Source organism: Cyrtonyx montezumae, unplaced genomic scaffold (genome assembly GCF_038088225.1).
Source record: "Cyrtonyx montezumae isolate F1298 unplaced genomic scaffold, pur_monq_1.0 scaffold_2, whole genome shotgun sequence".
Taxonomy (NCBI): Eukaryota; Metazoa; Chordata; class Aves; order Galliformes; family Odontophoridae; genus Cyrtonyx; species Cyrtonyx montezumae.
In genome coordinates, this window is record NW_027071936.1 from 44587404 (window position 1) to 44601801 (window position 14398).

General features: G+C 38.8%; 1 protein-coding gene across 8 annotated transcripts in view; it reads left to right on the forward strand.

Moving 5' to 3' along the window:
* The window catches only part of FRYL (FRY like transcription coactivator), a 152277-nt gene that overhangs the window by 52633 nt on the left and 85246 nt on the right, over positions 1-14398 (forward strand). For all 8 annotated transcript variants that reach the window (XM_065737049.1, XM_065737048.1, XM_065737043.1 and 5 more), the window contains one exon: positions 10732-10931. In XM_065737049.1, coding sequence (XP_065593121.1) covers positions 10812-10931 — 120 coding nt within the window. In that variant the 5' untranslated portion in view covers positions 10732-10811. The remainder of the gene's footprint in view (positions 1-10731; positions 10932-14398) is intronic.

A 14398-nucleotide genomic window follows, 5' to 3' on the forward strand; every position in this document is an offset into this window, starting at 1 on the left:
GAATTCTGTTTTCTTTCTCCTTTTACTCTTCTGTCCTGACTGGTTTGTCTTCCCACTGTAGCCTTTGCCTCCTGTATGCTTTTTGATTTAACATCATTTATGCAAGCACTGATACCTTTGTTTGTTTGTTTGTTTGTTTTGTATTTTTTTGCCAATGTTAGATCAGATTTAGCTCAGAATTTAGAGGCAGCTTGTCCAGTGATACGGCATCAATATGTTTCCAACCTGATCCAGTCTTCAGTGTTGAAAGCCTGCAAAGGAAGAACCAGATTTCTTTGTGAGCAGTGAATGTTTCGTTCTCTGCACCCCTGCAGGCTGAACTGGCCATACATAGTGTGCTGAGTAGAAAATGTGTGGATGAGAAAGGCAATGTGTATATAAGTTCACCTGCAGGTTTCCCTCTCACTTGAGATATTAGAACCTGACCATCCTGCGATACTCAAAGGGAACTAGACGAAACCGAACACCAAAGCTGGGAAGCTTACATTTGCTTTGAAGGAATCTCCATCTCCACTACAAACTTTGTTTGAAAGAAGAAAGAGTCTGCAAATGGAAAAATGCTGTGGTACATTGATAGAAACTGCAGGATTATGCAAGCATGTTAGGTTCGAGTGGGTACTTTATTTTTGGGTCCTTACTGGTGAAGTTTGGTTAAATGCTGTTGGGATACTGTCAAAATATTCAGCTTTTACATCATTGAGAAAGCTGTAATTGCTTGTATTTGTAGAGCAGAATTTGATGGTGTGAATAGTTGGAAACACTGCCAGATAACTTGCTACCTGAACTGACTTCCAATTGTCCTTTTGACTCCAGGAGTTAGAACAAAGGGAATAAAGGCATATCTGCAGGGCTTTCAGAGGCTATGGCTTCTCTGCTAAGTGTATGTGTAGTGCTGTCTAAAAGCACTAAAACCACAAACGGTATGGCGCTGAACCTGTGCTAATTGTTCCCTTGGAAAGTTAGAGAATTCTGCTAGCTCAGACCTCTTGGGAGCTCAGTTTATGTTTTCCTGAGCACTAGTGGATCATTGGAACCAAGGTAACAAGCCAGTGTTATGCCATTCTGTCCCTGCTTTCTGTATTTAAAGGAGAGTTGTAATCATTACTTCTGTTGCAGTAATGATTTTAAATAAGAAACGAACGTGAGATACAGATCTCTTAAGTGCCCAAAGCACTTCTGCAATATAACCGTGTGGGAATGGAATCACATCTTTGCAATGCTGCCGGAGGTGTGACTTTGTACTGTGAGAAGCCCAGTATTAAGATACAGGAGCAAGAATTAAAAAAAAATAAATTAGGTTTTTAAAAAAATTCTTACTTTGTTACTGTTTTGAGAGAATACAGAATTTGTAAATAAGTAGAACTTAGTCAGTTGTGTATGCCCAGGTATTGCAGTTCAATATTTTGAAGGAAACTGAGATATCAGGATACATTCCTGACACAGCTTGGTACATTGCCACTGCAATTTGCATTTCTGCCACTGTGCTACCTCTGTAGGTGATGGGTCTTGTTATAGACGAGGGGCAGATGAAAGATATAAGACAAACTATCTTATGCTTTATATATTTTTAAGCTGATCTTACATGAAAACAGCTTTCTGAAAGTGGAGCAAAGCTTGTTAAATGTATTGGCAGTTTTGAAGGATGCAGTGGAATAATTTTGATGCCTTTCTGAGTGAAGGTTTCTGTGAAATTCAGAATACTTTTTTTTTCTTTAATTGAAATGGTTTATCTGAGGAGAGTTTCTGTTCTGGCAGTTCTTCTAGAAAAGGAATTCGATAAACTGCAGTTTTAGTACTCTGACATTTTAATGGTCAGGATTTCCTGATGTCATGCTGTAATCAAGAATGACTGGGCAGGACTTGAGACAACTTAGTTTAAATCAATTTCCTCTTCCCCTGGACAAATCTTTGTGCTTTGTCATGTTGTTTTCAAATTGCATTTATATGGTTTGGTCTTTGGCACCTTATGCTATCCAGCTTATCCACAAATATCCTTTTTTTTTTTCCTATCCAGTACTAGTTTGCATATATGGCCCGCCATAGAAGGCTGTGTAAAATGCTTAACACAGTGAGCTGTAGTTGTTTGTGTGTGTGATTGTCACAATCTCCATCGATATTTCCTGTCTAGTTTCTAGCTCTTGTGATGTTAAGGACGTTTTAAAAATGTAAATATAGTAAAATTAGTTTGACAGACATTCAAATTATATTTTTCTTATTTTGTTTGTTAACATTTTCAGTTTCTTCCTTCCAGAGGTAGCTACTTGTACCATAGGCTGCACATTCTCCCCTGCCATCTCCTGCTGATTAGAATTATGTAGCATGGGAGGTCAACTGGGTTGCAGCAGTGGTCTTTGAGATTGCAGCTTATAGCAGCTTTTGCAGCTTCCAGTCTGATGTTCTCAGTGGGCAGACTTTGAAAGCCTGGCAACATCTGCTGTTCCACTCCTGACTGGCTGCCCTAGAGGTCCAGGCACTGTTCTCATGGCAGTGCTGACCTCTTTTTCAGCCATGATATTTTTAAAGAAAATTATTTTGGTTTTCTATCTTCCACAATTAGAAAATACCTGCACATTTGGTTTGGATGCTTGTAAGTGATACACGTGACTCTTGTTCCTGTTGAATCACAATCCCATATTTACAGTATAACACGTGTTACTTCATTACTAACTTTTAAGAATTGTGGTGCTGTTTTTTATTTTTTTACCTGAAGAAAAGCTTTACTTGGGTCTAAACACTCAAATGTGTGTTTTATAATTGTGCTGCTTTCCACAAATGAGAGAGGCTTGGAAATAAGGTTTAGAAATAAAGTTTAGCTGGGTTGCTGCTTTTCACCTCCGTGCAGAAGTAAGAGCTACAACCAGCACTATGCTTGCTGAGAAGTGGTGAAACCAGCAGGATTTACTGGGGAAGATAGTAGCCCAGTTTCTCTCTTCTCACATATCTGAATTTAAGCAAAAGGAGTACTTAAAAATATTTTTTCCAATTTTATGTTTGTAATTTATTTTACATTCCCATGCTCTGGAGTTTTGGGAAAGAAATATGTATTCTGCTTTGAGACTTCTCAAAATAAGTTGGGAAAGAGACTGCAAGAGATGAAGTCCAGTACAGGAATCAGAAAAATTTCTGGTTAGAATTTGCTCAGCCTTTAAAGCAAGCAGGCAAGAATTTCTTGTTTTCCTCAGGATGCTTCAGGCTGCAAATCAGTACAAAAAGGGCAGAAAGCTGCTGTGGGGCAGAGAATATAGCAATATATTTTCAGAGACTGCATGAAGAAAGCAAGGCTTATGTGAGTACCTGTAACTTCAACACTGACAGCTGTTCTTTTAGCTGAGTCAACTTTCCATAGAAGTAGAAAACGACTTTCATGGTGAAACTTGAGAAGATTGCTGTGAGGTTTTTCTTTTGTGTTCTTTTAGACCACTTGAAAACTCAGCTGTCATAGTACCAGTTTCCACAACGCACTCAAAAATCTTTCCGGGTTCCCTCCTAGGACATCTTTTTCGTTGTAGTCATATGCTTAGTTAGCAACTGCCAGAAACAAGTGCATCTTCCATTGATTGGTGTAAAATAGATGTACGGGTTTTTTTTTTATTCCAGATTCTGGCTGGGATAGCTGAAGCTCCTCAGATAAATTGCCAGTAGGGAAGTATTTTTTACTGCAGAGGTAAAAGTGCATGTTCTGATTTGGAAGTGGAGGGGAAGTTATCAATATATATATAACTTCCTCTTGCTGAAAGATTTGACTTGGCTTTACAGGCATTATGCTAGTTCAGCTGTATGGCTGTACTAAGCCAGTTCCATTGAGAACTGGAAGTGATTAAAATTAGTATATATGTATATTTTAAAAGTCTGGAATTTCTTCTGTTTTGCTGTAATCTGTTATCACAAGTAACGTTAATGAGTGTTGGTAAAATAAATGGAGATAGATGGATAAATGCAGCATGATGCACAGTGGGTCACAGTATGTAGCTCAGTGCCACTTTCCCTGTACCTGGAAGGCAGCCGGCACCGCTACACTGTGCTGCACAGTATTTCTCATCCTTGACAGATTCAGAGGCTTTCTGCTGCAGTGCCCGACTTGAGCCAGCTCTGGGCTGTGTGATGCTGGGGAACCGAGGAGCCGCCCAGCGCCGAGTGTGCAGATGTGCTGGCTGTGTGTGAGGTCAGCTGGGGGTCAGTGCAGCTGGAGCTAATAGGACAAGAAATCCAACTTGGGAACGGGCTCCATGCAGTAGTACTAGCATGTTTGGACAAAAGCCAAGGAAGTACCCATGGCTGTTCTTGCAGCCTCACATGCTTGTGTAACCCAGGTAAACCAGCTGGATACCAGCTGCATCCTCGCCTCACCTCGCTGAAAGCAAATCTATGTGACTTAAGTGAATATATGACTGACAGACATAGATCACTTAATGTATGCTCCAGTCTTTTCAATTAATGTCATTTTGTAGTGTGGACCAGAAGCTAAAGTTCAGAAAGTGCATCTTTTTTTAGAGAAGTATATGTTAAACTTAGTTGTTTTCAGAAAAATGTTTGCCATTTATTTTATTCAAATAATGATGCATAGTTTGTGGAAGGAGATTTTTTTCACTGCTGTGAATAAGGGCACACAGAAAATGGAAACGTGATGGTATAAAAGAACTGGAGAATTGCAAAAGAATGATAAGGGTTTTTAATAAGTTGCTGTAGAGAACAGACCACTTGTTTTGACATAGGAAACTTAATTTTTTGGCTGTGCTCGTTTAGTGTTGGGGTGACTATTGGGCAAATTAGATTGTCTCTTTTGAGTGTCGATGTCCTTGTTAGGGAATAAATGGTTTCTCTAGTTAAGCAAATGAAGAGTTGTTGCTATGAAACACACAGATATCTTTCCATGTCTATTAATTTCACTTCTGTAAGGTAGAGTGAGGCCGTCCAGATGTTTATCAGAGCAGGAGACAAAAGAGTTTAATTAAAATACTATTAAGTAACAATGCAGATAATATTTTCAGTCTTTTGAAATTTTCCTATCATCAGTGTGATTTTCAAACCCTCTTCTGCAACAAGCATCACAGGAAGCTTACCATAGCTGTGATACTATCTGTGCTGTGAAAATAGTAATAAAAGAATCATTAAATGTAGGCTGTGTAAAACAGTTTACTATCTTAGCAGCAAGCTAAATGTAGCAACTGTGTACATGGTCTGCTCAATGAAAATGATGGAGGCCTTCTCAAAAGTGTGTTGAGTGTTCTTACTTTATAATTGTGTACTGTATTTAAAATAAATAAAAATAACTTTAGACACAATTTTGGCCATCGTGAAAGAGGATGGATACCTGGTAGGAAATCTGCTTCAGTCCAACCAAGCTTTCCAGCTTTGTAAGAAGCAGTAGCAACTGAAGTAGAGCAAGTTTCAGGTAGATCATGTGAATCACCTAGTGCCATTTAAAGCAAATAAGAAGGGTCATCACTTGACTAAGTGGAAAGCAGTACCAAAAGAGGATACAAAATGTAAAAAAATATTGTATATTAGCTGTGAAATAAGTTGTGCTGGCAGACTGCAGTACACTGATGTGTATTAGTTACCTTGGGTACCTGCTTGGTATGAGCGAGTCCTAAATAACTTCGTTGATGTAAATGGGACCTCATTTATGTCCTCAGCCACTTGATGTGTTTGGACTATACAAAAAGAAGCAGGATGATAAAAATACCATTCTTTAATATCAGCTTCGGTATTAAGTAAACTTTCATAGGTCTGGATGCTTATGTTTACCGTGAAGAAATCTTGTTACTAATTTAGCATCCATCAGCATGTGTTGCCTTTTGACCTGGGAGTGCGCTGTGTGTCTGATCATCCTTTGTATTGTTTTACTGTTCCTTGAAACTATCCAAACAATTTGGCGTGTCCCTAGCAACCAAACAATACTGTTTAACAGATATTTCCTACAGCTCTTCAGGGGCACTTGCTTCCAAATTTCCCACGTAGCACTAGCTCATATTGGAACAAACAAACAGGATATTGTTTCAAGTGAATAGCACCCAGTGTTTCAAGCAGTTTATGAAAGTAGTTTTTTGTTATCAGACTGTTGCGAATGGTATGGTTTTTGGTTCCAGATTTTGTCTGAAGTTCTGAAGACTGTTCCTTAGTTTTAAACTTCAAAACAATGTTTGAAACTTAAATTTTCTCAGGCGACAGATCATGCTTTGGTGGCAGGGAAGAGGAGAAAGGAAATATTTAATCCTACCCTGTAATGAGAGTTCTCCATTAAATATGCTGTTTAAACTCCACACAGATCCTTTTTAGAATGTTATCAATTGCAGTTTCATGAATCCCACGGAATGTAATTATACCAGGTAATCGTGTAGTTTGACCTAGTTAAGAAATCTGATAATAGATTTTGTCTTTCCTTTAAGGAACTACTGTGTGCATATCCTTCTATTAAACACAGATCAACTCCCTCCCTACTTTCCCTCCTTTGTATTTTTTTTCCTGTTTACTTTAACTTACGGGTTTTACATAGCCGTTAAAACCACAACCATTGTCATATACAGAGCAGGAATTACTAAGAGTCCTCAGCAAATTCACAGATTAAAGTGAAGCCTAGTCTTTATTCTGCTATTTGAGTATGCTGGTGCTTCAGCAAATCTTATGTATTTCTAACTTTCTCATGACACTGTTTGTAATTGTATCGATTTTGCATTTTTATTTATTTATTCATTTTTGGTGGAGAGTGGGAGTTCTTTACCAACTGAAAGATTAGTGCATGTGAATCCAGCAGTTAGCAGCACTGCAGGCATGAGAGGGGTTTTGTGGCTCTGTTCACCTTATGTCTGGTTTTAGATCAACTTAAATAGTCTCGGGACCTCATCTCTAGCAAGAGATGGTGTTCTGTATCTTTGAAAACAAATGTATGTTAAAGTCAGTGAGATAAGACATTAGAGTCTTGCACATACTGGGGAGAGTTCAGTGGGGGCTACCAAGATGAACCTACCAAGGGTTTGCAGCAGCTGCTACTGTGGGAGAGGCTGAGAGCTGGGCCTCCTCAGCTTGGGGAAGAGGAGTTTCAGGGGGATCTCACTGATGTCCATAAATACCTCAAAGGAAGTGCAAAGAGGGGTAGAAACAGGCTCTTTTCAGTGGTACTTAGTGCCAGAACAGGAAACAGTGGGCACAAATGCACAGGCTGCCCAAAAGCTGAGGGGTCTCCTCCTTGGAGATCTCCAAAAACCACATGTGCGTGGGCCTGGGTACCCTGCTCTGGGTGTCCCTGCTTGAATGGGGGTTGGGCCGGATGGATCTGGAGGTGATTCTGTGGCCTCTTACTGAGAATTAGTTGACATTTGTTCAGTGCAAAGTAAATAATGTACTGTGAGGATGATCAGATCTCATCATTTTCCTGATTCTTTAGTGACAGGGGCTTTTTAAGGCCAACTTTTAAATGCTGGATACAGAAATGTATTTTGTAAATAATTACTCTTAAGACTTAATGCAAAACAAAGTTAGAGAGTTATGGGTTAAGAAGTATGTCAGTCTCGCTTGGTTTTCATGTAGAGAAACAAGCGCTGGTGAAGTTCCAGCTCTTGTTGAGGAACGTGGGCTGGGAGTGATGGGGATTGCTGCCAAGCCCTCTGCCCTGTTGTTTGGGCATCGTGGCACGCTTCAGTGGGCAAGGCTAGAAGAAGCCAAAGCAGCTGCTTCAGTAACTTCTTTCTGACCAGACACAGCTTGCAATGCTCAAGGGAAGGTTTAAAATTCTCCATTTGTTGCCAATGTGTTAGCTTCCATACGTGATTTAAAACAATGAAGTCAATAAATTTACTGTTGAATAGAACAAAGCTTTAGCTTTCTTACAAATGCTCATATTTAGGATAGAAAGAGCTGCTTACATTAGAAATATGTAATATCTGTTGGATACTTTAGCTTTTAGGCACCTTAGTACCCGACACCTTTACAAGTCTTTAGGTCTTTCCAATTTAGGCACCTTAAAAAAAGTGTTGTTTATGTCTAGATGAATATGAGAGTTGTTCAAAATGGCTACGTTGCAACGTTTTTCTGTTTTGTAAACACAGACATGCATGTTGGAGGAAGCACAGACTGCTTGTAGTGAAACAAGATGGGTTTGTTTTGCTGTGAGGTGTTTCAACCCTGTATTCATGGATAAGTGGGATAAGAAAAAAGTTTTCTTTTGAAGTTAGGTATTTTGCATTGTTTTCCTTATTTGTAGCATGCACTTCGGTCTCTTCCCAAAAACCTTGGTGTACTTTGCCATAGTGACTTTCTGCAGTAGGGATCTGAAGCCTGGCAGCACTTCCTAGCTCTTGTTGCCTGCATTCTGTGGCACATATATTTCAGTCTCTTTTAAGAACTCTGTCACCGAGATCAAAAAGTTAGATTAAAGACTTATAGGGTATTCAGAAGCATGTTATGACACGTGGCATGGGTGCTTGTGTGCTGGGTATTCTGGCATATCACCTGCTGTGCCCCCTGATTATTGGCAACTTGGCTGTGTGACGTTGGCTTTGCCTTCCCATCTGTAAGAGGGCATATAGCAGTTTACATGAGAAAACATGTGTTACACAAACTATGCTGCTTGTCTTTTCTTAACAATGGTTTGAGCAGCAAACCTGTGCAAGAAATACTTAGAGGAAAATCACAGGTCAAATATATACCAACAAACTTAAGCAAAGGAACTTTCCTTTTTCTGTAGAGACTGAGGTCATTGGGACCATTCATACATTTTCACTTCATGCTGAATTGTCAGCTTTAGTAAAGCATCTATGGAAGTTGAGAAAATTTGCATTCTGTCAAATGTAACTTTCTGAAGTTACAGAAGAAATTCTCAGTGGCTTGGAGACCAACTTGGGAAGGCTGTAAGTGAAGGACTCTTAGACCTGTTTTCCATGATAACCACTATTTTCACGATGAGATCAAGAATGAAAAAATGTTGAGTGAATGTTGTGATTAATATTTAGCACATAGGAATTGCATTTGCAACAATTGAAAACAAATGAAAATGTTGACTATTAAGAAAAATCGGTCAAGTTCATCTTGAAACCTCTTCAATCATGAAAAGTCTCCAGAGCCTTACCTAGGCAAATCACAAAAAATAATAAAGTAAAATAGACTGATATTCGACTCCTGTGCAACCATCATAGGAAAAGAAAATCCTAGTATGAATAGGAAACAGAATCATAGGTGTTGAGAGGGACCTCTGGAGATGATCTTGTCCAACCCCTTCGCTAAAGCAGGTTCCTCCCCTTCAGTAGGTCACACAGGAAAACCTTCATATCACAGGAAGTCTTAGAATCCATTCCTAATACTGTAAAAAACATAATATGCCAATAAATATTCTGATTGTGTGTGTGCAATATGAGAATTATTACTGTTTTCCCTAATTGTCATGGATGTTTTAAACACTTTGAACAGTAATACTTGGTTTTTGATACTGCAAGTCTTGTCAGATAGCCTCTGTAGAAATAGCAAAGAAATGCTTTTGAGTGCTTTGAGAAGAAAAGTGAAATTGAAAGTGGATAAATATTATGCAATCTTAGCCTATGACAATTTCAGTAGATGAATTGTGTGTTAGAGAGAGACTAATATATTGATCAGTTATTTAATATGGCTGGTAATGGACAAGTCAAGATTCTTCGTTAGCGGGGTGTCCTGGTTTCAGCTGGAATAGACTTAATTCTTTTCCTAGTACAATGCTGTGTTTAGGATTTAGGGTGAGAATAATGTTGGTAGCACTCTGATGTTTTAGTTGTTGCTAAGCAGTGCTGCCAGAGAGCTAAGGTTGTTTTAGCTTCTTGTGCTGCTGTGACAAGGAGCGGGGGGGGGCACAAAGGGCTGGGAGGGGACAGTGCCAGGACAGCTGACCCAGACTGGCCAAAGGCATGTGCTGTACCAACTGGCATCATGTTGAGAAAAAAACTGGCCCCGGGGGAGGAGGCTGCTGCTGCTCAGTGCCTGGCTGAGCATCAGACAGTGGGGAGCTGGTGAGCAATTGCATTGTGCATCACTTGTTCTATATATTCTATTATTATTGTTGTTATTATTACAGTTTCCCTTCCTTTTCTGTCTTTATTTCAAACCACAAGTTTTACCTTTTTTCCATTTTTCTGTGCTGTCCCACTTTGGTGGAGGTGGGTGTGAGCAAGCTACTGTGTGATGTTTAGCTACTGGCTGGGTTAAACCTCAACAAGAGTGGAGAAAAATAGTGAGTGTGGCATGTCTGGAAGGAGTTTGCGTTCTTTCTAGAAATATCAAGGTGCTGACAAAAGTTGCAAAGAGGCATTTCTGTTGAACTTATTTGTAGACCAGGTAGAACCTTGAACTTAGATGGTTCATAAACATCAGCTGAAGAAGATCCATCTCATAATGCAGGGAGGTAGTCCTATAAATGGAACTTGTTATTTTTAGTCATACTTGAACTGAAGACACTGGATATTAAAGTCTGTATATTTTATCATGTTCATCATCTGGTTATGGTCTAAATGGGGCTGCTCACACACCTTGAAGCAGTTTTGCATTTTTTCAGTAATAAAAAGAGTCTACACTGTACTCCCTTATCTAACCTTTGAGTAGAATTTCCTATCAAATGCAAAATATAAGTTGAAAAAGACTTCTGGATGTTTCGTTCTTGATTACAGAATATACTGTGTAGTTTTATGTAGTGGATGGGAAAGTATCTAAAAGTGTCATTATTAAGAAGTTCTGCTTTATAGCTCATTGCTTTTCTTCTTTTTTTTTTAATAGCCTCCACGCCACCCAGCAGAGTAAATAAACGCAGAGTTTCTCCAAGTGTTGCTTCCACTTGGGAAAAGAGAGGCATCATCATGTCTAACATTACTATTGATCCAGATGTCAAACCTGGCGAGTATGTCATCAAAAGCCTCTTCGCTGAATTTGCAGTTCAGGCTGAAAAGAAAATTGAAGTTGTAATGGCTGAACCTTTGGTGAGTCCTTTTTTCTTTTCTTTCTTCCCTTGAAATGTTGTTTATTTTTTATTTTTTATTTTATTTTTTGTTTTTCCTAAAGCAGTTTAATATATTATGTCTGTGTTAACTGAAAAAAAACATCCAGAGATACTGTTGAGTTTTACTGTTGAAGGGATTACTTCAGTAATAAAATGCCCTCTGCAAACAGGATTGCTACCTGGATAATATTTTATTGACTTCCTTCAAAACTTTCGTTAAGTGGTTACTGGAAGTACGGCCTTTTAGTATTCATAAGTTCTGTAAAATTACAAAAGGAAATAGCAACTACAAAAAATGTTCCTACATTACTGCTACAAAGCATGTTTCCTGTTGATGTTCCCTTGAAGTAATATATTTTATGAAAATACAGTTTCAAGGGAAGATGCGTTTGGTGTGTTCGCCAAGAAAGGTAGCATTGACATTAATATGTGAGGAGCACGGAATCCAGCATATATTGCAGATCAGGTGAAATGCAAAATTCTGTTTGTAATCATAGAATGGTTTGGATTGGGAGGGGCCTTTAAAGCTCATGCAGTTCCACCCAGAAGGTCAGGCTGCCCAGGGCCCCATCCGACCTGGCCTTGAGTGCCTCCAGGGATGGGACATGCACAGCTATTCTGGGCAGCCTGTGCCAGTGCCTCACTGTTCACTGAGTAAAGGATTTTCTCCTAGTATGTAATCTAAATCTCCCCCCTTTTAGTTTAAAGCCATTCCCCATTGTCCTATTATTATTATATCATGTAAAATGTCTTTTTTTCTTCTGCTGATGAGCGCTCTTCAAGTACTGAGGTGAGTACTCAGTGAGGTTTTTTCTAAGCTAAAGAAGCCTATGTCCAGTCTTCGTAGGAGAGGTGCTCCAGCCCTCTGGTCATCTTCATGGTCTCCTCTGGACCATTTCCAATAGCACAACTTTGTTGTGTTGGGAGCCCCAGACCTGGATGTGATACTCAAGGTCAACTCTCACAAGAGCAGAGGACCCCCTCTCTTTGCTGTAACTCCTATTCTGGAGATACAGTTGGCCTTCTGGGCTGCTCACGTCCAGCTTTTTGTTCACCAGGGCCAATCTAGGTAGCTTACTCTTGAAATAAATGGATGCATGTTTTTTTTTAATTGGAAACTATGCTCAATTGTGATCTTTACTTTGCATGAACTCTGACTCCGTATCCCAAACCAATGTTTGATCTTTTTGTGTTGTTGTTTTTTGGGTTTTTTTTTAATATACACAAGTGATATACAAGCCTAGAATTAAATGGGAAATCCAAGACACTTGTACACTATGCATTGCAACTTTCAGAGCATGTTCTAAGATTATATTAATTTCTGAAATGAAAGTTAATATAAAGATTGTCTTCTGTGGCATAATGCAGCTCGTCCATGTGATTCTTCCTGCTTTAATTCTCATAGTTAATATTTCACTGAATTGTAGTGGTAAAGATTAATAAAGTACCTGTCTTTTAAGATTGACAAAAAATGTTTTACAGAAGCACTAATTTGCTGGGTGCAGTTGTAAACATTTGAAATTATAGTAGCCTTATAACTTTGTGTGCTTGCAAGTATTTAATGTATTTTCGCAGCATGAGTACGTCTTGAATGTTTTCCTTAACTGCTGTTACGGAATGCCCCCTCACAACACGCCAGTAGGCACTGGTCGTGACCATGCTGTACCAAAGGCATGGGATCAAGATCATGCTGTATTATGGGCACACTGACAAGTAAACCTTTGTTCTAGATGTCCATTTCCTACAAATTGCTTTGAATAGCTATAATATTATGAGTATCCATCCCATGCTCCCCTGCCTTCTTTCCCGCATATATCCAGTGAGCTACAGTCTCTGTGTTAGTATTTCTTGGGCAAAACTGGACAAGGGAACACAGTAGCTTAGGCATGCAATGAATTTGGACATTGAAATCTTAAGACCTTCTAGTCAAAAGCAAAAGATAAAAATAATTTGAAATACTAACTGGAAAATCAATTAAATTGAAAGGCCTCTGTGTGCAACAAGTGCTTGCAGAAGCATTTTTCAGTATAATGAGTAGTCCTATTAAAGTAGAAGGTATGTGTGAGTGCTTGGATGGCAGTTCTGAAACTTTATAAAAAATGTTATGAGGCAGAAAAAAAAAGGTAGAAAAAAAGGAGCTAAACGTATTTTGTGGTACCAGTGACTGAATTATCTTAAGGTGAAGCCGTGTGTAGATGAAAGGCCAAGGAAAAGAAAACATTTTGTTATACACACCTATTTAAGTATACATTGTGCGTAAGTATACTTGTGTATGTACCAGACAAGTATACAATTAAACATGACTTTACTGTTTGCTTATCGACATTACAGAGTTCAGGAGGGTTTGTTAAGAAATGACAGCAGTGTTTGCAGGAAAACACAAAAATACTCAAGGGTGATTTCAGGAAGCACAGAGAGGTGTGGATGGTTTTGCTGGCAGTGAACTGGAAGGTAACTAGTGAATGCCATCTGAGTATCTTTTTACAGCTTGTTTGTTAAACATAGCATTTGGACAGGACTTTTGCATCTGTAATTCAAATGGACCGAAGAGCTAATTTCCTGCAGATGCAATTGGTTTGGAGTTAAATCTCTGAACTTAAATACTGATAGCCTGCTAAGTGTTGTAGCCCTGGCGTGGCTTGTGCTGCAAAACGTGTCCTGGATTAAGTGCTGTGACAACAATCCTGGGCTGTGCCTCTCTGCCACACTGCTAACTGTTATTTAAACAAATGTTCTTCAATCATACAAAATCAGAACTTCGTACCAGAGTAGAAATTAGAAAACCTGTGAAATAAGGCACTTTGTAAAGAAGTGTGACCCCTCAGATCTTTTGTCTCATGAACTTCTAAGATAATTGCAAGAATTAATCAAGATCTCTTAATAAGATTCTAATACTGATACTTTGCATACTGTGCATATAAAATTCTTCAGGAGAAGATATGAAATGATAATTATTGATAGGGCAGTGATTTGTGAAAGTCTTTTTAACAGTTCTGTCTGGGTTCATTTGCTAAATTTATAATTTATTTAAACAAAATGCGTTGCAGTGCAGTCAGGTGTAAATTTTGGCACATAGCCAGCACTCCTGATTTTATACTGACAAGAAGCAAGAACTGTACAGACAAGCAGCAGTTTAAAGGATGTGCTAGAATCTGTGGAAAAGTAGAACAGCCTGAGCCCATACTGTATGAAGAGATGGAAGTGAATGTTAGAGTCGTCTGAATGAAAGGAAGTACTAAAGCGATCTTATTTTTGTATGGAGTATTTGAGATAAATACTGACTGTTCTGTTCTAGTATTTAAAAAAGATGATGGAAGTCTGAAGGGGCGATGAAAACTTGTTGGCTGAGATTGGAGAAAAGATTTTGCAGGAAGTGAAGAAAGCCCCTTGCTACTTCAGTTTGTTTTGGTTTTGTCAGATGATGTGGCTGCAAATAATGAAGTTTAT